Below are 24,045 nucleotides of genomic sequence, written 5' to 3' on the forward strand. Positions count from 1 at the left end.
CGCGGCTTGATGACGCCTGGAGGAGGATGGCCGCCTCGCTGCTGCTGGACAGCGTCGCCGTGCTTCTCCGGCCCGGGGATGGCGGCCCCCAGGGCGGCCTGGCCCAGCAGCACCTGGCCGACGTGGTCAGGCAGCTGAGGGGCCAGAGGCTGCTGCAGGCCGAGGTAACCCCGGGGGACGGGGCCTGCCGGTCACCGAGTGAACATCCCCTCCCCACCCCCACCCCCACCTCCCCCTCCCCCTCCCCCTCCCAAACCAACCCCCCCCCCCCCCCCCCCACTCCCCACAACGCCCCCCCCACACCCTCCCACCTCCCCTTCCCAACCCCCCCACCCCCACCTCCCCATCCAGGCCCCCACCCCTCCCCCAACTTCACCCCCAGGTCCCCTTCCCCATCCCCAGGCCCCACCTCCCCCTCCCCAACCACCCCCCCCCCTCCCCCAGGCCAACCCCCACTCCCCCCCACTCCCCACAACGCCCCCCCCACACCCTCCCACCTCCCCTTCCCAACCCCCCCACCCCCACCTCCCCATCCAGGCCCCCCACCCCTCCCCCAACTTCACCCCCCCCCGCCCCCAGGTCCCCTTCCCCATCCCCACCCCCCCATTTCCCCCTCCGCCTTTCTCCCCCCCCTTCCTTTCTCTGCCCCCAAATGCTCCACCATTCTCTTCCCCCCCCCCCCCCCCCCCCCCAATCCATGTCCTGCCCCTCCACCAACCCCACCCTGTCCGTCAGGCATCTTGCCTCTCTACACCCCCCCCCCCCCCCCCTCCCCCTATTGAATTGCTTCTGAGGGTTTGGGGAATTGCTGAGTGCTGGCTGAGGATCGAAGGGGTTCGAACCCTCCGCGCGCCTGTTGCATAACTTCACGGGGGTTTTTTTTTCCCCAGAATTTGTCAGACCTTGGAGGCTTGATTGGGATCAGCAACTCCAACCTCCGTTCTGTGAAGACCAGGTAAGGGTCAGGAGCAATTGCTCGTCTCTGTGTGAACCGATGCAGGTGCAGCTACCCTCACAGGTGGGCATTTGGGTGTCATGGTACATGGGTCACAGCGCGTTAGCAGCAGACGCAGCAAGTGATTGGGAAGGCAAATGGAATGTTGGCCTTTATTGCAAAGGGGGAATGGAGTATAAAAGTAGGGAAGTCTTGTTACAGCTGTGCAGGGTGAGACCACATCTGGAGTCCTGTGTGCAGCTTTGATCTCCATAAGGTGGATACTTGCATTGGAAGCAGTTCAGAGATGATTCACTTGGCTGACTCCTGGGATGACGACAGAAGGGTGAGCAGGTTGGGCTTATCCTCATTGGTGTTTAGAAGGATGAGAGGTGATCTTATTGCAACATCTTAGATTTTGAGGGGGGGGGGGGGTGGGATTGATGGGGTAGATGCTGAGAGGATGTTTTCCCCCTCATGGAGGAATCTAGAACAAATGGACACGGTTTGAAAATAAGGGGTCTCCCATTTAAGACGGCGGTGAGGAGGAATTTATTCCCTCAGAGGGCCGTTAGTGTTTGGAGCTCACTCCCCCAGCGAGCAGTAGAGCTTGCATCGTTGAATATCTTCAAGACTGAATTAGCTTGTTGATTAGTGAGGGAGTCGAGGGTTGTGGGGGAGGTTGACAGGAACGTCGAGTTAAGCCCACAATCGCAATCAGCCGTGATCACGTTGACTGGCAGAGCAGGCTCGATGGCCTACTTCTCCTAACTCTTATGGTCAGTGCAGTGATGTTTCTGGGTGACCTCGAGATATTGATTCCATTCCCCCACAGCCCTCCTATCGACCTGTTCCCCGCTTTGGGGTTGAGAGGTTAAGGGAATGTTACTGTGTCCAGTTTGGTACTTAGCCAGTGCTGACGACCCTATTTGTGTGTCGCTGTCTCCCCTGCACCCCCATAGGTTCGAAGGAGTTTGCCTGCTGGCTCTGCTAGTGGCCGACAGTCCCACAGATACCTTCCAGGATCAGTGCATCTCATGGCTGCGGGCAGTGCAGCATATTATCCAGGTAAGTAGTGGACTCCAGGCTGCCTCTTTGAAGACTTTTCATTGTCCTCCAGCTCCGAGAGGGGGGAGGGGGGAGGTGCCGGTAACCAGATTGTTGCTAATTTCTCTTCCTGCCTTCTGTTCCAGTCCCAGGATCCCCAGACGACGATGGAGATGGCCATCTGGGTGCTACGCGACCTGCTGAAGTACTCGTCTCAGCTCCCGGAACTGGCCCGCGAGGTGGCCATGAATCACATCCCCACCATTGTGACCTCCCTGCTGGGCCTGAAGCCTGAGGTGAGCCCCTTGGTGCAGGCACAAAAAAATCTTCCATTTTCCACATAAAATACCTTCTACAGAAAGGAATCTCAGTGACAGGCAGGTGGGGGGTTGGGGGGAGCTAACTTGTTACAGTGGGAGTGAAGTCTCATTTCCCATGCTCCCCAGAAGCTGCATTCCCTGGTGGGGGGGGAGTGGGGGGAGGCCTTTTACCAACAGAGTGAAGGAGATGGCATCTGAATAGGACTCTGAATAAGGGTGGCAGCATGGCTGTGATCACTATGTTGCTTTGCCGCTGGGAAGTGGCTCAGATTTTACAAATACCTGGGGGGGGTGGGTGCAAACGGGGGAAGACGAGCTTCTCCTAGTTGGCGAGTCACTGCTGAGCTCTATCACCTTCAACATCCATACTGAGAGATTTGACTTTCTGGACGCAGAGGGGACATTTTCAGCGACATCTGCCTCACCACGGACCAGTTCAGACCCTAATCCCTCATGGCCTTGAAGAGGCGAGCACCGTGTGAAATAGGAGAAATTACAGCAGCAAGTAGAACGGTGGCATTAGTTTGTGATTGATACAGGGCTATGGGGAGAGAGTGGGGCAGTGGGATTAGTTTGGGATTGATACAGGGCTATGGGGAGAGAGTGGGGCAGTGGGATTAGGTTGTGATTGATACAGGGTTTTGGGGAGAGAGTGGGGCAGTGGGATTAGTTTGGGATTGATACAGGGCTATGGGGAGAGAGTGGGGCAGTGGGATTAGTTTGGGATTGATACAGGGCTATGGGGAGAGAGTGGGGCAGTGGGATTAGGTTGTGATTGATACAGGGCTATGGGGAGAGAGTGGGCCAGTGGGATTAGTTTGTGATTGATACAGGGTTATGGGGAGAGAGTGGAGCAGTGGGATTAATTTGTGATTGATACAGGGTTTTGGGGAGAGAGTGGGGCAGTGGGATTAGTTTGGGATTGATACAGGGTTATGGGGAGAGAATGGGGCAGTGGGATTAGTTTGTAATTGATACAGGGCTGTGGGGAGAGTGCGGGGTAGTGAGGTTAGTTTGGGATTGATACAGGGCTGTGGGGAGAGAGTGGGGCAGTGGGATTAGTTTGGGATTGATACAGGGCTATGGGGAGAGAGTGAGGCAGTGGGATTAGTTTGGGATTGATACAGGGCTATGGGGAGAGAGTGGGGCAGTGGGATTAGTTTGGGATTGATACAGGGCTGTGGGGAGAGAAAGTGGGGCAGTGGGATTAATTTGTGATTGATACAGGGCTATGGGGAGAGAGTGGGGCAGTGGGATTAGGTTGTAATTGATACAGGGCTATGAGGAGAGAGTGGGGCAGTGGGATTAGTTTGTGATTGATACAGGGCTATGAGGAGAGAGCATGGCAGTGGGATTAGTTTGGGATTGATTCAGTCCTATGGGGAGAGAGTGGGGCAGTGGGATTAATTTGGGATTGATACAGGGCTATGAGGAAAGAGTGAGGCAGTGGGATTAGTTTGGGGTTGATACAGGGTTATGGGGAGAGAGTGGGGCAGTGGGATTAGTTTGGGATTGATACAGGGCTGTAGGGAGAGTGGGGCTGGGATTGATACAGGGCTGTAGGGAGAGTGGGGCAGTGGGATTAGTTTGGGATTGATGGGGGGCTGTGGGGAGAGAGTGGGGCAGTGGAATTAGTTTGGGATTGATACAGGGCTATGGGGAGAGAGCGGGGCTGGGGGATTAGTTTGTGATTGATTCAGGTCTATGGAGAGAGGGGGGCAGTGGAATTAGTTTGGGATTGATACAGGGTTATGGGGAGAGAGTGGGGCAGTGGGATTAGTTTGCGATTGATTCAGGGCTATGGGGAGAGAGTGGGGCAGTGGGATTAGTTTGGGATTGATACAGGGCTATGGGGAGAGAGTGGGGCAGTTGGATTAATTTGGGATTGATACAGGGCTATGGGGAGAGAGTGTCAGTGGGATTAGTTTGGTATGTTACCGGCCTATGGGGAGAGCGCAGGGCAGTGGGATTAGTTTGGGATTGGTACAGGGCAATGGGGAAAGATCGGGATTTTTTTGGGATTAATATGGGGAGAGAGTGGAGCAGTGGGATTAGTTTGGGATTGATAGAGGGCTATGGCGAGAGAGTGGGGCAGTGGGATTAGTTTGGGATATATGCAGGGCTATGGGGAGAGAGCATGATTAGTTTGGGATTAATATGGGACTATGGAGAGAGAGTGGAGCAGTGGGATAAGTTTGGGATTAATACAGAGCTGTGGGAAGAGTGGGATTAGTTTGGGATTGATACAGGGCTGTGGGGAGAGAGTGGGGCAGTGGGATTAGTTTGGGATTGTTACAGGGCTATGGGGAAAGAGCGGGATTAGTTTGGGATTAATATGGGGCTATGGGGAGAGAGTGCAGCAGTGCGATAAGTTTAGGATTGATACAGGGCTGTGAGATGAGTTTGGGATTGATCCAGGGCTAAGAGGAGAGAGTGGGATTAGTTTGGATTGATACTGGGCTATGGGAAGAGTGGGATCATCTTGGGATTGATATTGGGCTATGGGGAGAAAGCCAGACAGTGGGATTGTTTTTTTTTTTCATTCACAGGATGTGGGTGTTGCTGGCTAGACCAGGATTTGTTGCCCATCCCTAATTGCCCCTTGAGAAGGCGGTGGTGAGCTGCCTTCTTGAACCGCTGCAGTCCATGTGGTGTAGGTGCATCCACAGTGCTGTTAGGAAGGAAGCTCCAGGATTTTGACCCAGCGACAGTGAAGGAACAGCCGATATATTTCCAAGTCAGGATGGTGAGTGACTTAGAGGGGATCTTCCAGTTGGTGGTGTTCCAACACGTCTGCCATCCTTATCCTTTTAAGTCATGGGTTTGGAAGGTGCTGTCAAAGGAGCCTTGATGAGTTGCTGCAGTGCGTCTTGTAGATGGTACACACACTGCTGCTACTGTGCATTGGAGGTGGAGGGTGTGAATGTTAAAGGTGGTGGATGGGGCGCCGATCAAGCAGACCTCTGTGCTGGAAGGTGTCCAGCTTCTTGTGTTGCCGGAGCGGCACTGATCCAGGCAAGTGCAGAGTACGGGATTGGTTTGGGATTGATACATGGGCTACGGGGACGGTACAAGGTGGCGGGATTAATGTGGGATTATGAGGAGAGAGCGAGATGGTGAGTTTAGTTTGGGTTTGATTCAGGGCTCTGATGAGAACGAGACATTGGGGTTAATTTGGGATTGATACAAGGCTATGGGCAGACAGCTGGGATTCATCAATCTTTCCTGATGATAATTTCAGACTCTTGAATCTCGCAACCTCTTTGTAAACCTTTTCTCCATTTCCCCCAGCACTTTAATCCTTTGTTTCACCTTCCTCTCCGAACACTGTGTTACAGTTAATTTGCCTGTAACTGCCCTGTAATGCTCACTCCATTTAAGAAAAGATTGTTCCTGATACCCTGCTGTCATCAGCAGGAGTTTAACCTCCTGTAAGTGAAAGTATTGGAAAAGTGTCTAATGCTCTGTCTTTCTTTCAGTGTCATGGGGCAGCGATGGATGGAATGAAGGCATGTATGACCTTTTATCCCAGAGCCTGTGGATCTCTGCGGGTAAGCAGTCTTGCTGTGTTGCATAGATCACCCCTTAAAAGGCAGCAGGTAACCAAATTGTTTACAAGTGAAAACCTGACCCCTTTCAACTTAGCAAACTTAGTTCACCATTCACCTTGATATCTTAGACCAACATCGTTCAGCTGTCCTCATTTCAAATGTGCAATAGGGTGCGATTCTTTTTCCCAATCATACACCCCAGTATGGTGACGGAACTAGTCCTTCAGAAATAGGGCAATAGCTGGAAGAAGGAATTTAAGCTGTATAACACTGGGGTACAGCACTGGTAGGGACGGGTCTGTCACTGTATAACACGGGTACAGTACTGGTGGAGACAGGTCTGTCACTGTATAACACTGGGGTACAATACTGGTGGGGACAGGTCTGTCACTATAACACTGGGGTACAGCACTGGTGGAGACGGGTCTGTCACTATAATGCTGGGGTACAGTGCTGGTGGGGACAGGTCTGTCACTGTATAACACTGGGGTAACATACTGGTGGGGACAGGTCTGTCACTATAACACTGAGGTACCATACTGGTGGGGACAAGTCTGTCACTGTATAACACTGGGGTACAGTACTGGTGGGCAATGTTCTTTCACTGTATAACACGGGTACAGTGCTGGTGGGGATGGGTCTGTCACTGTATAACACTGGGGTACAGCATTGGTGGGGACGGGTCTGTCACTGTATAACACTGGGGTACAGTACTGGTGGGGACAGGTCTGTCACTGTATAACACTGGGGTACAGTACTGGTGGGGACAGTTCTGTCACTGTATAACACTGGGGTACAGTACTGGTGGGGACAGGTCTGTCACTGTATAACACTGGGGTACAGTACTGGTGGGGACAGGTCTGTCATTGTATAACACTGGGGTACAGTATTGGTGGGGACGGGTCTGTCACTGTATAACACTGGGGTACAGTACTGGTGGGGCAGGTCTGTCACTGTATAACACTGGGGTACAGTACTGGTGGGGACAGGTCTGTCACTGTATAACACTGGGGTACAGTACTGGTGGGGACAGGTCTGTCACTGTATAACACTGGTGTATAGTACTGGTGGGGACAGGTCTGTCACTGTATAACACTGGGGTACAGTACTGGTGGGGACGGGGTCTGTCACTGTATAACACTGGGGTACAGTACTGGTGGGGACAGGTCTCTCACTGTATAACACTGGGGTACAGTACTGGTGGGGACGGGGTCTGTCACTGTATAACACTGGGGTACAGTACTGGTGGGGACAGGTCTCACTGTATAACACTGGAGTACAGTACTGGTGGGGACGGGTCTGTCACTGTAGCACTGGTTTCTATATCTTTGAGTACAAAGGGGTCTCTGCAGAGCAGATGATGGGAGATCACAGGAGTGAAAATGCGTTGTAACAGCAGGAGAAGAATTCTACAAATGCTTTGATTGTAACTTTATCTCCTTTTTGCCAACAGGGCAAACTGGCTGCTTATTTCCTCAGTAAACTGGATAACATGAGTCCCCTTGTCCAGGAGGTAAGCATGGGGCAGTGATGCCAGATGAGGGTGAGATTGGTCATGTTGCTTTGCGTTTGAAAGTAACACTAGATTTTGGGCCTGCTCGGATGAAGATCAGTATGCGATCCCATGTAATAATGGAATGCACCTTTCCCTCTGTCTTACATTGTTGGAGGCTGAGGGGACTTTACTGGGGGAAATCTGTGGCAGAGAGCGGTCGTTGTGTGTGGTGGAACTAGCTTCCTAGCATTACGTGGTAACCTCTGTAACCTGGGATTTTTTAATCCTCTCACTGAAGACTGGCTTGGATTTATATAGCGCCTCTCACAATCTCAGGGTTCCCCGAAGCCTTTACAGCTGATGAAGTGCTCACTGAGTGCCGTCATTAATGTGGAAATTGGTGACGACCTATTGTACTGATGTTGGTTGAGAGATCACGTGTCAGCCAGGCCCCTGGGGTTAAGTCCCCTGCTCGAATTTTTATTTATGCCTCCTAAGAGGAGCAAACAGGTGTAATGTCTCATCTGAAAGATGGCAGCGCTCCCTCAGTGGGAGTATCGGCATTGGATGCATATCTCCGGAATGGGACTTGGACCCACGGCCTTTGACTCAGAGGGGAAATTCCCTTCGCGGCTGATACCTAGATGGCACACTGCCAACCAGTGCCAGGAGCTGGCTTTTGGTGCCAGTGCAGACCCACACTCAGGCCGTAGTTCTTGTGATTGGGCTACAAGCGGGAGAGGGGTGGAGAGCTGGTCTAACTCTTGGAGATAGCACAGTTTCACCATTATTAGGGAAAAACAAAATTTGAAAGGATGCAGGGAAAGGACAGCACACTAAGAACTTGAGGCCGTTCAGCCTTTGAACTTGTTCTGCCATTCAGTGGGATCAGTACCAGCTCCGTGACTCAACTTGTCTGCCTGCCTTGGTTCCTTAACCCTTAATACCTTTGCGAAACACAAAGCTACTCCCAAGTTCCAAAATTTTCGACTGACGGCTCCACAGTTTTTGGGGCTGAGGGGTGGGGTGGGGTTTGGTGTTCCGGATTCCCACTCCCCCTTGTGTGGAAAAAGTGCTTCCCGATATCACGCCTTGGCTGATGAGCTATGGACATGGATTCAAATCCCACCACAGCAGCTTGTGGCATTAAAATTCGATCAGTTAGTAAAAATCTGGAATTATAAAGCTAGAATCAGAAATGGTGACCGTGAAATTTTCATCGATTGTTGTGAAAACCCATGTGGTTCACTAATGTCCTTTAGGGAAGGAAATCTGCCGTTCCTTACCCGGTCTGGCCCGCATGTAATGAGTTGACTCTTAACTGCCCCCTGAAATGGCCTAGCAAGTCACTCAGTTCAGGGGCCATTAGGGATGGGCAACAAACGCTGGCCTTGCCAGCGATGCCCGTATCCCATATTAAAAAAAAATAAAGAACCCTTTTAGCCACCCCACCCGTCCCTCCCAGCCCGGTATTCCGGTGACGTTTACTGGAGTGGGACTGAGTGGGTAGTTCTCCGAGACAGCTAGGATAGGTGGAACAGGTTGTGTGGCCTATTGCTGTGTTGTGTAATATCTGCTTCTACATTTGACCGATGATCCTCACTCTCTCTCTCTCTCTCTCTCTCTCCCCCTCTCTCCCCCCTTCTCCCTCTCTACCTCCGCCCTCCCCCTTCCTTTCTACAGCTGGCCTGCCAATGCTATGTGTTATTGCCAGGCCTTGGCACCGGGTTCGCCCAGGGTACGAAGTACGCAGAATCCTGGGCACAGCAGCTGCACTGCCTCCTCGCGACCCTGCATGGCCTGGTGGAGCAGTTGTACGAAGGGGCAGAAACTGGTGAGGGTTAAAAAGCAAGCCTGGGGCATTTGCTGTCGGGTAACAAAGCTTAAGTGAGTCGGCAAAGGTTTGGCAGGAAGAATAGAGAAGCAGAATATAATTTAACTGGAGAGAGACTGCAGAATGCTGCAGTACAGAGGGATCTGGGTGTCCTTGTACATGGATCACAAAGTCAGCAAGCAGGTACAACAAGTAATTAGGAAGGCAAGCTGAACGCTTATTGCAAGGAGGCACCATTCGCGACTCCTCAAATACTGAAGCAGTCCATGCCCAAATGCAGCAAGAGCTGGACAATATCCAGTCTTGGGCTAACAAGTGGCAAGTAACATTCGTGCCACATAAGTGCCAAGCAATGACCATCTCCAACCGGAGAAGATGTAACCATAACCTCTTGACATTCAATGGCATTATCATTGCTGAATCCCCCACTGTCATCAACCTGGGGGCGTTACCATTGACCTGAAACTAAGCTGGACCAGCCATATAAATACTGTGGCTGCAAGAGCAGGCTAGAGGCTCGGAATCCTGCAGCGAGTAGCTCACCTCCTCAGAGCCTGTCCACCATCTATAAGGCACAAGTCAGGAGTGTGATGGAATACTCTCCACTTGCCTGGATGAGTGCAGCTCCCACAACACTCAGGAAGAGTGACACCATCCACCACCTTCAGTATCTGCTCCCTCCACCACCGGCACACAGTGGCAGCAGTGTGTACAACCTGCAAGGTAAACTACAGCAACCCATCAACGATCCTTCGACAGCACCTCCCGACCCCCTGACCTCAACCATCCAGAAGGGTTAGAAAGACAGCAGACGGATGAGAACACCACCACCTGCAAGTTCCCCTCCAAGCCGCGCACCACCCTGAATTGGAAATGTATTGGCCGTTGCTTCACTGTCCCTGGATCGAAAACCTGGAACTCCCTCTGTGCCTGCACCAGATGGACTGCAGCGGTCCAAGATGGTGGCTCACCACCACATTCTTGAGGGCAATTGGGGATGGACAACAAATGCCACCCCATTTCCAAGAACAAATAAATTATGGAAACCGGTTAATTGGACTGAAGCTGTGTCTGGTTTTCAGTGTGTCATGGGCCTGCTTTCCATGAAAGATGTAGAGTAGGTGCCACACCTTAGTAGTGGTTAAATGCAGGAAGACCTCTCTGTTATGAGCCCTGGGTTTATTTAGGTAGGCGGCAGTGATGGGCGCGCAGGAGACTGGCAGGCCAGTCGTGGGAATGGCCGGTGGTGCAGATGTCGAGAGAATATCCAGTGGTAAAACCTGAACATAAGTTGCAACGGTGGGAATGGAAATCGGGTGAGTGGCGAGTTGAAAATCTGGATTTGAAAGGATTGCAGTGGGAGAATTGAGGGAGGTGAGTTCGAGTGTTGAGATCCTGATTTTTGGGGGGGTGGCAGGGAGGGAAGCTATTCATAAGAGTGGGAGATGGATGACGATCTATTTTACACCCCAGCACCAAACGCAACTGTATGTATTTTTCTGTACTTTTGCCAGGGTGGAGGGACTTACCTTGGGAGATCCTGGAAAGGCTGGGATTGTTAACTGAAATGCCTAGGTCGTGGGCTAACTCAACTGTTCAAAATGACGAGGGGTTTTGACATTGCATAGGGAGGAACTGTTTCCAGTGGCAGCAAGGGCCATTGCCAAGCACAAATATAAGATGATTGGAAAAAGAAGCAGATGAGAATTTGTTTTCATGTAGCGAGTTGCGCCCTGAAATGCACTGCCTGAAAGGGTGGTGGAAGCAGATTCCATAGCAACTTTCAAAAGCGGAATTCGGTAAATACTTGAAGAGGAATAACTACAGTGCTGTGGGGAAAGAGCAGGAGATAGTGGGGCTAATTGGAAAGCTCTTTCTTTCTATCGGAGACACGATTGGTCGTCGGATAGCTCTTTCAAAGATTGGTCGTCTGTACTGTAAGATTATTTTATTTATTTAAACGCTTCTCTCTTAGGGAAGTTGTGTTTGTAGTTTTACTTTGTATTTTTGTACAGAATCTACAGAGTAACGCTGACCCCCCCGACCTCGGTCTCTCTTGTTTGCCGCAGACCCGGTTCGTTACGAGGGACCCGGCGTTGAGCTGCCCCAGCCTGTGCTGTGTGATGGCGACCCGTTCTACGTGCTGCGGCTGAGGCAGAGATTCTCCACGCTGAGCAAGTGCCTCTCGCTGCTTCTCAGGTAGGCCCGGCCTCCGCTCTCCACCTCGGCCCTCGCTGTTCGTACCTCCTCACCAGTAAATGAACCGGGGGCTGGGTTCTGAACAGTGAGTGGTACCTCGTGAGAAAGAGCTTGCCTTTAGCTAGAACCTTTCGCGATCCCTGGACAACACCACCCCCCCCCCCCCACCCCCTTCCCCACCAAAAGCATCTTGCAACCAATCAGAAAGCACCCTTTGAAGTGAGATTACTGCTCTGGCCACTGTTCCCCCTGATGTTTCTTTGTACGTGGCCTGTTTGTTGCCCTGTCTGATTTATTCTAGGTTGCTGCCCACTTCTGTGCAGCTTTGAGGAAACCTTGGCTATGGTTTAGGAAACGTTCTAGTCAGCTTGCGCACAGCAAGCTCCCACAGACTTCAGATAATCTCTCTTGACTGGTGAATAGTGAACAGGGCACCAGGAAGAGCCCCCCCACCCCCCGCCAGTCTTTGGAATATCAGCCGTGGGATCTTTTATGTCCACCTGAGAGGGCAGACGGGGCCTTGGTTTAATGCCCCATCTTGAAAGAGCTAACTTCTGAGAGTACAGTAGTCCGCCCTCGGAGCTGATGGCGTTGGGAGTATCAGTCTAGATTTTTGTGCTCAGGCCTCTGGAGTGGGACTCGAATCCATAGCCTTCTGGCTCGGGCGAGAAGAGTTAGAGTCGTGGCTGACACCGGGGCAGACGCCAAAGATGGGGAGGAGTGGAGGGTAGGTTTGAAGGGCGCTAAGGACAGTGGCTGCACGCCACTACACTGCCACCCCCCTCCACCAGCACAGGTCCATTGTTTGGGAATCCCAGGCCTTATTGTGCCGATGGGCCAGAGGATTTTGTGTGTCGGTGTGAGGACGTTTAGCTGCTTGCTGCATTTTACATTGTGCAGCAGCTTGCTTATTTCAGTTTTGAAGCTGCCCAATTTAGCTCCTTTAATTGCCTCCCCAGGCAATAATGCAACATGTCAACCCTCTGCCCAGACAGTGTTACTGGATGCAGACCTTTGACGATCCCCAGGCAGATGGGGTTTAATGCGAGGTTTTTGGCAGTGCGGCACTCCCTCCGTCCTGCTTTGGAGTGAGGCTTGAGCCTGGGACCCACAGACTGGCAATGAGCAGGGTATACAGCGAGGGAGGTGTAGCTCCGCTGAGGGAGACTGGGACTTGAGCCTATAAGACATTGTATAACACTGGGGCAAAGCGGGTCCGTACAAACAGCAATGACTTGTATTTATATAGCGCCTTTTAATGTCGTAAAACATCCAAGGCGCTTCCCAAGGGCATTATAAAGCTAAACTTGACATTGAGCCATTGAGGAGATAGTAAACCTTCGGAAGAGCGACCGTCAGTGAGATATTTCACCTTTGCTTCCAGTACACGTGTGTCCACAAGGCCTTTCATTTTGGAAAGATAATCAGGAGCCATGGGGTAAAGGGGGTGCTGCTTAGTTGGGAGCCTGGGGCTGAAGATGATCCCGATCCCCACCGCCCTGAGCGCTATGCTTGTTCTCGGGCTGTTTCTGTAATGACTGCGCGCCCAAGCGAACCTTGTCCGTCGCTCTTAATGAATGGTATACCTTCCATGGGCTTTTTTCTTTTTTTAACTTTGTCTGCTCCCTCCCTCTACCTACTGAGATCTGACGCTCTCTCCTCCTCACGTTCCAGTTCGGATTTCCCAGTGCCCGTGAAGCTGCCGGTACAGGATGTCCTGAATTTGGTTTGTCGGGTCTTGAACATCAGCACCAAGAACATGGTAAGGAAGTGGATGCTGCCAGCTGACGGTGAGGGTGCTCCTTGCTCCAATGCTCCTCAAAGTTCTCCCAAGATCCGAGATGCAAAATGCAAACTGATTGTCCAGTCTCCTCTGTCCAGTTGTCCCTCTGCATTGGACCTCAAAAGCATGAGGCTCCTTCCCCCCTCTGATATTTCCTGACCCTCCCTTGATCTCTCGGCTACCGGGTTCCTGGCCCCTGTTACTCCGCAGTTAAACATTCCCTTCATTTTATGGTCTTATTTACTGACCCTAAATATTTTGAAAATTGCTTTAGGTACGTAGCATTTACAGCACAGAAACTGGCCATTCAGCCCAGTGAGCCCCTGCTGGTGTTTATGTTCCTCATGTCCCTCTTCCTGCTTAAATTCATCCAACCCTACCAGCCGAACTTTCCATCCCTTTCTCCTCCCTGTACTTACCTAACTTCTTTTTAAATACGCCTACAGCGTTCACCTCAGAGACTTACAGTAGCGAGTTCTGCCCTCTCGGTAGAGAATAATGCTAAAGGCTTAAGACCATAAGACGTAGGAGCAGGAGTAGGCCATTCGGCCCATCGAGCCTGCTCCGTCATTCAGTGGGATCATGGCTGATCTGATAATCTTCGATTCCACTTTCCTGCCTTTTCCCCATAACCCTTGAGTTTCTTAATGGTTAAAAATCTGTCTATCTCAGCCTTGAATATACTTAACTACCCAATCTCTAGAGCCCTCTGCAGTAAAGAATTCCACAGATTCACTACCCTCTGAGAGAAGAAATTCCTCCTCATCTCTGTTTTAAATGGGTGACCCCCTTACTCTGAAATTATGCCCTCTGGTCCTAGACTCTCCCACAAGGGGAAACAACCTCTCAGCATCTACCCTGTCAAGTCCCCTAAGAATCTTTTATGTTTCAATAAGGTTTCCTCTCATTTTTCTGAACTCCAGTGGGTACGGGCCCAACCTACTCAACCTCTCCTCATAAGAAAATCCCCCCATACCCGAGATCAACGTAGTGTCCCTTCTCTGGACTGCCTCCAATGCCAGTACATCTGTCCTTAGATAAGGCGACCAAAACTGTTCCCAGTATTCTAGGTGTGGCCTGGTCCTTATTTATAATTTACTCCTCAATTAGATGATGTTCTTGAACACTGAAAACCAGATATGTGTTAAGCATTAAGTACATGCAACAGCACTTCAATATACACTTAAAATACAGTACTGAGCACATAATCAGGTGGTTTGGTTAAGGATTTCAAGTGTAACATTGAGTTCTGCGCTCTGCATCTTTAACACGCATTTAGATTCATTAGCTTACAAACAAGCCAGTTTTTATACATTCCTCTGACTTGCTACACCTGTGCATGTCAATCCACACAACCCTGCGTTAAGAAAAGTTAAAATACTCCATCCAACAAGGACTGATTTACTTCTCCAATCCCTTATCTACCACTTTTGGGTTTTAATGAGTTCTCTCTCCCTAAACCAGCGTGACTTCCTTTTGTTACCTGAGTGAGAGTTTCGCTTTTGTTCTGTCCACTTGGTGTGTCACCAAGAAAAGCTGTTAATTAGAAGTGTGTCTTAAATTGAGCCACACGTTCTGACCACCCTTCACCATGGCATTGCGCCCCGTACCTTGAGTGGACGTGCTTTGACACTCGCTGTTCACCTCCTTTCTCACTTCGCCCCAGTGTTGTTGCCGACACAGTTTGAAACGTGTGTTTGTCCCTCTTATGTGTTTTCTCTTTTTCTTTCTCTCTTAACCCTCCATTGCAGAGCTGGGTGGGTGAAGGTCCATTGAAAATGTTAGTCCTGCCGACAATCCACTGTGATGCCCTGGAGGTTCTGTCGGCGCTCATCACCGTGTAAGTGCATCAGCATTCGCTCGAAAGTTGCCTCCCCCTGTGAGTAAAAGACCCTCCTCCTCCTCCGCTCAGCGATGAGGTTCCGTGTCAGGGATGATCTGCATGGGGGTCACTTGCGGGTGCTTGATTCTTTTGCCCAGTTTCCTTAAATATGAGTCTCTGGCTATCAAATATTGTCAAGAATCTTTAATTGGTGGTGGGTGGTGTGTTGCAGTTCACGGGGAGCCCAGGTTTCTGTGGTGACGTGCTCTTTTTTTTTTTTACATGAGTGTTGCAGCCTGGAGCTATGGCTAGTGATGGCAGAGGCTCCAACACTCTTCCCATCACACGGCCGACCAGGAATCTCTCTCACTCTTACTGCCCGCCATTGGCGTGGGTTGGAAGGATTTACAGGTTGATGCTCGACCTGTTCAGCTGTGTTTTGAGCGCATCAAGGCCTGGGGTGGGGCTTGGAGTTTCTGGGCTCAGAGGTAGGGACACCACCCACTGCGCCGCAAGACCTTCTCGAGGTCTGCAGGACTATAAGGTGTAGGGACCTGCATTATGTAAATGTTAAAGAGCAAGGAGAGGCGATATAAAGGGTGCAAGTCCAAAGGGGGTGCAGGAACAGAGAGGTCTGGGGATATATGTGCATAAATTGTTGAAGATGGCAAGGCAGGCTGAGAAAATGGTTAATCAGACACAAACAATCCTTGGCTTCTTCAGTAGGGGCACAGCAAGCAAGGAAGCTACGTTAAATCTGTGCAAAACGCTGGTTCTGCTTCGACAGGAGTATCACGTCCTGTTCTGGGTGCCGCACTTCAGCAAGGATGTGAAGGCTTTAGAGAGGGTGCAGAAAAGATCACGGGAATGGTTCCGGGATGAATAGACTGAAGGAGCTGATTCTGTTCTCTGCTTGGAGAGGCGAAGGTTGAGAGGAGATTGATAGAGGGGCTCAACATTGAGGCGTCTAGGCAGCGTAGACAGAGAGAAGCTGTTCCCATTTGACGGGCAGACTTTTGATCCCTCCCGGAATTAAGGAAGGATATGGGCACTGGGTGGAACAGTGGAGTTAAGGCTGATAATCAGCCATGGTTGTCCTGAATGGCGGAGCAGGCTCAAGGAGCCGTATGGGCTACTACTCCAATTGGCACAAGGGCAAGTGAGGCACAAGAAGCAATGGCATTGTGAGGCAAAAACCTTTTATGCAGTGCGTGGTTAGGATCTGGAATGCACTGCCTGAGAGTTTGATGGAGGCTGGTTCAGCAATCCTCGAGTTCTGTACCGAAAGCACCTAAGCTCAGGTAACCATAAAAGGTTTTGATTGTTGGCTCTTGACTTTGTGGATAGAACACAACTTGGATTGAGCACCTCCTGGCCTACCGGCGGCAGCTCTTCCCGCTGTGCCGGTCCGTTCCGCGTTGGCGGCGGTTGAGAACGATACCCAGGGGTGTGATTCGGTTGTGTTTTGGGTGAACAGGTGCAGGAAGCATTTGCTGCGATTCGCTGACATCATCTGCAGGCTCTTCCCCCAAGTCCTGAGCACGTGGAGCACGTCCCGAGACACGTCCGCACCCGGACAGGAGAAAGCATACAGGTCAGATTCCACGCTAAGTGTTGAGTTTGCGAACGTCTCTCGTTTGCGGGATTCGGGGAGGGAGCATCGCGCAAGCAGTACCGTGACACAGGGAGGTGGTTGGGGTGGGGGGGGGGGGGTGGGGGTGGGGGGGGCGGGGGAGGAAGCACAGAAGTCCAGATGTCAATACGGATTTCAACAATTTCAGATGATCACCTCCGCCCCCATTTTGTTTCCTTTTGTCCTGGCTGGTTTTGGTTTCTCTCTTGTTTTTTACTTCCGGATATCAGGTGTTCACCAATTCTGCCATTCACACCTCCTCTACACCCATCTTTTGCTTGTCCGTTACCCTGTACCGTCAGCCTTTTCTTGTCATTTAACTTCTCTTGCCCGCCACCCTATCACGCACCTTCCCTTTTGCCGTTCTTCCCGCCGTCCCTACTTTGACTTCCTTATAACCAATTACACCTCTTAACTGGTCCAAATTCTGATGAAAGGCCATCGACCTGAAAGGTGAAATTGTCCTCTCCAGGGATGCTGCCTGACCCCGAATGTTTCCGGCGTTTTCTGCTTTTTGTTTCGGATTTCCGGCATCTGTGGTATTTTGCTTCAGAATTACGGGCCTGTGTTTGGGATCAAATAGCCCAGCCCTCGTTGATAGAGTAGGGCACATCTCCACCATTGGCAGCCGTGTTTTAGGCAGCCTAGGCCAAAACCTCTGGAAATCCCTCCCTAAACATCTCTCCTTCTCTTAAAACGCTGCACCAAACCCAGATGATCTGAACAAGCTTTTGGCGTCTGCCCTAATGTGGCTTGGAGTCAAACCTTGATAACGCTCCTGTGAAGTGCCTGCTTTAAAGGTGCTATATAAAGGCAAGTTGTTGCAGGTGCTCCCCCCCAGCCTCCCCGCCCAGCAGACATTGCCTTGTGGACTTTTCCCTTATTCTTTCACGGGATGTGGGTGTCACTGGCAAGGCCAGCGTTTGCCCCTCCCTAATTGCCCTTGAACTGAGCGGCCTCCTAGACCATTTCAGAGGACTGTCAAGAGTTAGCCAAGTTTCTGTGGGCCTGGAGTCACATGTAGGCCAGACTAGGTAAGGACAGCGGATTTCCTTCCCTCAAGGGCATTTGTGAACCCCGAAGGGTTTTTACAATAATCGGTGAGAGTTTCATGGTCACCATTACTGAGACGAGCTTTATATCCCAGGTTTGTCAATTGAATTTAAATTCCACCAACTACTGTGGTGGATTTGAGCCCATGTCTCCAGAGCAGTAGCCTGGGCCTTAGGATTACTAATCCTGCTAGTCCAATGATATAACTACTAGGCCACTGTCTCCCCCTAGGTTGAGAGAAGGGATTCTCATTCATTTGGTCTGCACTACCTTTCCTCATGTCTCTCTGGCCCAAGTTTATAGATCAAGCCCAAGTTTTGGTACCAGTGTCTCACATAGGATAGGTGGTGAGTCTCTCCTTTACCCTGTGGAAGAGTTGGAGCTGATGCAATTGATTTTGATGGGTTAGATGTCGCTGTGTACGATGGGGGCTGTCGGAATACCAGCACTGAGGATAGTGATTATGTCGTTGGGCTAGCGATACAGAGCCCTGGGATACTGACCCAGACAAGGGGAGAGCAAATCCCACTAGTGGCGGTTTGAGATTCAGTTATTATCTATTTTGTTATGATCCGCACTGAAGTGACCATGAAGCTTTTAGGTTTTTGTAAAAAAAAAACCCATCTGGTTCACTGGTGCCCCTCAAGGAAGGAAATCTGTCCTCATTACACCTTCTGGGCATAAAAGATCCCAAGACATTGGAGCAGGAGTAGGCCATTTGGCCCCTCAAGCCTGCTCGACTATTCAATATTCTTGAAAAAAGAGAGATGTCGAATCTTTTCAAGTTGCACTCATCAGGTCACGTCGCAAGAATATCAATATAAGGGGCAAACAACAATTTATATTGTGTGAGAAGACTATTCAATATTATTATGATAGTGACCATAACTCCACTTTCCTGCCTGCACCCCCATTTTCCTTGACTTCCACGTCATCAAAAATCTGTCTTCCTCTGCCTTGAACATATTCCATGACCCAGCCTCCACTGCTCCCTGGGGATGAGAATTCCAAATGCTTACAACCTTCTGAGAGAAGAAATTCCTCCTCATCTCCGTCTTGAAAAGGAGACCCCTGACTTTGAAGCTGTGCCCCCTCGTCCTAGATTCTCCCATAAGAGGAAACGTTCTCTCGGCAATCTACCCTGTCAAGTCCCCTCAGAATCTTTTACGTTTCAGTGAGATCACCCCTCGTTCTTCTAAACTCCGATGAGCGTAGGCCCAACCTGCTCAACCTTTCCGATATGTGACTCCAGCACCCCCCACTGACGGAGTGGAACCTCAGCCACTCTCTTGCGGTGACCTACCAACTCACTCAGTGTATAAAACCAACTACCAACGATTCAAGGAGGCAGCCCACCACTAGGGCAACTCAGGATGGGTGGTAAATGCCATCCTTATTGGCGACGCCCATGTCCCATGAATGAATGTGGGGTGGGGGGAGGGGGGGAGAAGTTAACTAAAATGACAACATTGTGTTTTTAGCTCAGTGAGAGTCAAGACCTACGAGGTCCTGGGGACGTGGGTGAAGGTCTGTGGGGCTTCCTCGGGAGTTCTGCAAGGGGCATTCCACCATTCTGAAGTCTTATTGGCTAACTTGATCGCTGACATCACTCCGGTAGTGGACACGGTGAAGGTAAGAGCCACGGGCGAGGTGTGCGGCTTGCGAGGAGAATGAAATTCTGGAAAGAAGAGAGTCCCCTGATGGAAGGTGGTCAGTCACTCGACTCACCTCGGTGAATGGCTGCTTGTGGGTGGCTCCGTTTGTGTGCCAAATCCTCCAAGGGAGGGGTAAGGGGTCCCCGAGCCAAGGGTCACGACTCCCAGTGGGGTCACAGGACGAGACTTTTGGGGTGGCGAGCTCCCAGGCCGTAATGGCCATCGAGCGGAGACCCTGTCGGCAATTTCCTGGGACCGGCTCCGAAGCCCCTTGATACTTCAGGCCAATTTTTTTTGTTCCTGACTCGCTGTGGTTGTGAGGGGAGGGGAGGTGTGAGCCTTCAAGTGACTGCACGCGCGATAGGGTCACAGCGATCACCAGGAGTCCCAATTGGAAGAGGCGTAAGTGGGTGGGTGGCGGGGGGTCATGCTGAAATGTGAGGGTTGGGTTGAGGCTCAACGTTTAGAGAGACAGATTTTGAAGTTCAAGGTGTGAGCTTTATTGAAGGTCACTATCCTGCTGTCTTGTTTTATTTTGACAGCTGAAGTCAGGCTCAACTCCCGGATCCCTCCCCACCTCCCTCCAAATTTTTCACTCTGGGGTTACTCAAGGTCTGAGCCATTAAAATGGGGTGGAAGTGGGAACAAGTTTGGGAAGCACTGCTCGCGGAGAAAATAATTTTTTCCTCAAATGAAGAGATTTGGGGCGTGGTAAGGTTTTGTAATCTCGACACGCTATCGTGAACTTAAACCTGTAATGCCCACCCATCAACAGCTTCTCCTTTACTGGTATTGTAGCTTCTTAACGTTACTCCCTCAGCCCCTCTAACTAGGAGGGGATGGTGGGTGGTGTGTGGGGGGGAGGAATGTGGAAGTTGCCGCCCATTCCCTGTCGTCCACCCCCCCCCCCCCCCCCGCATCCCCACATTCCCCACCCCTCGGCCACCTCATGGGGCTATCGCGGGTCAGGGACCAGGCCCCCCCACCACCGCGCCAACCTGACTGAGAGGCTTTGACCTTTACCCTTCGCAGCTGCGGGCGGGCAAGCCGGCGGGGGACGGGACCCAGCCGCTCAACTACGGCAAGCACAGCAACAAGAAGCAAAAGCTGATGGACCTGAACGACGCCGTGGCGCTGACAGGCCACAAGAAGCAAGACCCAACCGCCAACAGCGACGTCTGCCTGGCGGCGCTGAAAGGTACTCGCCGCGTTAGCCCCACCCCCCCCACGCACTTCACCGGCTCGGCCCCGGTTTCGCGTCCGTGTTAGGAGGTCCTCGCCTATCCAGCCTTGCTGCGATGAGTGTAGAATGGGAGCGGAGCTTACAGACCAGGTCCTGTCGCACTCCTGGCGTCCGTTTTAACCTTGGGTCAATGAGGCGAGTAGAGTAAAATGGGAAGGTGCTCACGTTCATGTCTGCCTCAGCCTTAGCGCCTGAGTCATTCCCAGCTAGTGTGTGTGTGTGTGTGTGTGTGTGTGTGTGTGTGTGAGCGCGAGCGCACGTTGTGTGAGCGGCTCAGTCCCAGCTCCTGAGTCGCGCTCCCATCTGTGAGGAATTGTATTGGGTTGTTCTCTGGAGTTTAGGAGAATGAGAGGCGACCTCAGTCAAACATACAACATTTTTGCAGGGCGTGACTGGGTCGCTACAGGATGTTTCCCCTGACTGGGGTTGTTGGGGGTGGGGGGGTGGGGGTGGGGGTAGGGGAGGGGTCTAGAACCAGGGGGCACAGTCTCAGAATAAGGGGCATTTAGGACTGAGATGAGGAGGAATTTCTTTGCTCAGAGGGTGGCGAATCTTTAGAATGATCTGCCCCAAAGGGCTGTGAAGGTTCAGCCATTGAGGACACTCAGGACTGAGGTCGATAGATTTCTACATATTAAAAACATCAAAGGGGTACGAGGATAGTGCAGGAAAATGGTGTTGAACTGGAAGATCAGCCTTGATCTCATTGAATGGCAGAGCAGGCTCGAAGGGCTGAATGGCCTACTCCTATTCATTATGTTCTTGTACGGCACAGAAACAGGCTGTTCGGCCCAACCAGCCCATGCTGGTGTTTATATGCTGCACTCGAGCCTCCTCCCATCTTTCTTCGTCTAAATCTACCAGCTATTCCCTCCCCCCTCACGTGTTTGTCCAGCCTCCCCTCAAGTGCCGTTAAGCACTATTTGCCTGTGATGGCGGGTTCCAGGTGCACGGCACTCTCTGGGTGAAGAGGTTTCTCCTGAGCTGATAGCTGTTTTCCGAAACGGCTGCATCGAAACTCGGCTGCTCGTTCGCCTCGTTCAAGGAGGAGTCCGCGTGTCACCCACTTAGATCCCCACCATCGTGACCCCAGGGGACCCTGCGCCCACGTTCGGACCAGGCTCTCCTGACACCTTGGTGTCGGCCCAGAGGATGCAGACCTGTTGGGCTCTCCGCCTGCACCTCCATTGGCTTCGTCGCTGGCTGATGTGGGCCCTAATTCTCTGCTTTGTTGTTTCTTCTCCCCCCACCACCCCCCCCACCCCCCAGCCTGTAGCGATGTGATCCTGTCCTGTGGAAGCTTATTGAAGGAGGAAACGCACAAGGTGAGTGTAACTTAACTGTGCAGGGTGTGCCAGGGTTCCTTCTGATACCTGCCCCCCAAGCTTAAAAATAGTGCACGCGTTTATAAAGCACCTTTCCCCACCTCGGGATACCCCAAAGGACTTCACAGACAATTAAATACCTTAAATACGCAATAAACAGTCAGATCCTGAGAAGCGAGGCGGAACAGAGGGACCTTGGAACGCACAGATCCCTGAGGGTTGTTGGACAGGGCAGTAAGGGTCAAGACAGTTTATGGCATACTTGCCTTTATTAGCCGAGGGGTGATGCTGGGACTGTATAAAACGCTAGTTAGGCCACAGTTAGGAGCACTGCATGCAGCTCTGGCCTTCGCGTTATAGAAAAGATGGGATTGCACGTAAGAGGGTGTGGAGGAGATGTTCAGCAAGATGTTGCCTGGACGGGAGAATTTTAATTGTGAGGAAATATTGCACTTTGTTCAGAACAGAGGGGGCCTGAGGAAAGACCTAAGTGAAGTGTATAAAATCGAGGGTCCAGAGTGAGTGGATAGGGAAGCCCTATTCTCCTTGCTTGAGGGGGTTCACAACCAGGGGGTGTAGATTAGGATAAGAGGTGGGAGGTTTAAAGGGGGTTCAAAGGAAAAGCTTTTTACCCAGATGATGGTGGGGGGGGGGGGTGGATCTGAAACTCACTGCTTTAAAGGGCAGTAGAGGTAGAAACCCTCATCATATTTAACTTGAACCCACACAGCTACAGACCAGGAGCTGGGAAGTGGGATTAGGATAATGTCTACTAGTCAACTGGTGCAGAAAGGATGGGCCGAAGGGCCCACATCCATGCTGCATATTTCTATGGTTAAGGTACGGCCTTGTAGATTAGCACGCCAGCCAAATGAGTGCACAGCAAGATCCCACGGGCAACACTGTGGTGAACAGGCAGTTGACCTGTTGCGAAGGTGGTCTGAGACCTGATCTTTGTCGCCCTCTAGCTTGGCAGAATTGCCACAGACCCAGGCATTGCGACTGAATCCCTCACCCATCCTTCCAGCGGCCATTTGGGTCGGGGGGTGGGGGGGGAAGAGGGTGTTAAAGTTCCGTACTGAAAAGCTAAATAACTAGATACAACTAAAAGTTTTGGAGCAACCTGCATCATTCCAAGAAACGTCAGGAGTTTTTGATAGAATAGACGGGTAGAAACTTTCTCCACTGGCAGGAGGGCCAGTGACCAGAGTACCCAGATTGACAAAGGAACCAGGGAGATGTGAATTTGTTTCAGGAGGCGAATCATCGCTATCCGGAATGCCCTGCCTGAAAGGGTGGCGGAAGCAGATTGAATAGGAAGGGCATCAGATAAATACTTGGGAATGAAACATTTGCGGGGCCGTGGGGATGAATAATGGGGGAGCGGGATGAATTGGGAGTAGCTGTTTCAAAGAGCTGGCACAGGCACAATGGGCCGAATGGCCGGATCCAATGGTATAATTTCACCTTTAATTTGAATCACTTTTGTTTAGTCAGAGAAGCCTAGTTTTGGTCATCATTCCTAGCTTGTGGCAAAATTGTCAAGTGTGCCTTCCACAATTCAGTCTATTCCTTTCAGGAGCTTAAAAAGAAAATAATTCCGGCTCTAGTTCCCTTAAATTTGCTGCCTCAGCGTTGTAGCAGGCTGCCATCGTGTTGTGCTCAGGAGGCTGGGGGAGAGAGACTTGAGCACAACAGCCTGCGTTTAAGTAGTGCCTTTAACATAGTAACAGGCCCAGAGCTGCTACGCAGCAGCGTCTCAAGACACCAAGCCTCGTGAGGTACTGGGACAAGCTTGTTCGGGGGTGATCGATAGGTTTGTAGATACTCATGACATCAAGGGATGTGGGGATAATGTGGCGAAAATGGCATTGAGGTAGAAAATCAGCCACAATCTAGTTGAATGGCAAGGGTAGGGGGGGTAGGGGCGTGATTGGCATTGAGGGATCCCTTAAAAAGGAGGGAGGGAAACAGATTTCCTGGCTGGGATGAGAGAGAGAGAGAAAATATGAAGCACTTACACCAGAGTTTTGAGACTTTAATCCTTGCAACAGTTAGACCAACTTTTCCTGGTGAAACCCACCCCCCCCCCCAACCCCTCCACCTCCGATTATCTTCGGTAGCGAGTCCGTTGTTGAGACCTGGCCTCCG

The 24,045-nt window shown here is 51.3% G+C and overlaps 1 protein-coding gene across 1 annotated transcript in view; it reads left to right on the plus strand.

The window, feature by feature from the left end:
• The window catches only part of pelp1 (proline, glutamate and leucine rich protein 1), a 30,928-nt gene continuing 6,883 nt past the window's right edge, over window positions 1-24,045 (plus strand). The window contains exons 1-14 of the mRNA XM_041178934.1: window positions 1-164; window positions 891-955; window positions 1,897-2,002; window positions 2,128-2,277; window positions 5,781-5,852; window positions 7,306-7,365; window positions 9,031-9,181; window positions 11,251-11,380; window positions 13,055-13,142; window positions 14,915-15,003; window positions 16,463-16,579; window positions 19,153-19,303; window positions 20,359-20,524; window positions 21,839-21,894. Coding sequence (XP_041034868.1) covers window positions 27-164; window positions 891-955; window positions 1,897-2,002; window positions 2,128-2,277; window positions 5,781-5,852; window positions 7,306-7,365; window positions 9,031-9,181; window positions 11,251-11,380; window positions 13,055-13,142; window positions 14,915-15,003; window positions 16,463-16,579; window positions 19,153-19,303; window positions 20,359-20,524; window positions 21,839-21,894 — 1,539 coding nt within the window. The 5' untranslated portion in view covers window positions 1-26. The remainder of the gene's footprint in view (window positions 165-890; window positions 956-1,896; window positions 2,003-2,127; window positions 2,278-5,780; window positions 5,853-7,305; window positions 7,366-9,030; window positions 9,182-11,250; window positions 11,381-13,054; window positions 13,143-14,914; window positions 15,004-16,462; window positions 16,580-19,152; window positions 19,304-20,358; window positions 20,525-21,838; window positions 21,895-24,045) is intronic.

The sequence above is a fragment of the Carcharodon carcharias genome, chromosome 33 (assembly GCF_017639515.1).
Source record: "Carcharodon carcharias isolate sCarCar2 chromosome 33, sCarCar2.pri, whole genome shotgun sequence".
Taxonomy (NCBI): domain Eukaryota; kingdom Metazoa; phylum Chordata; class Chondrichthyes; order Lamniformes; family Lamnidae; genus Carcharodon; species Carcharodon carcharias.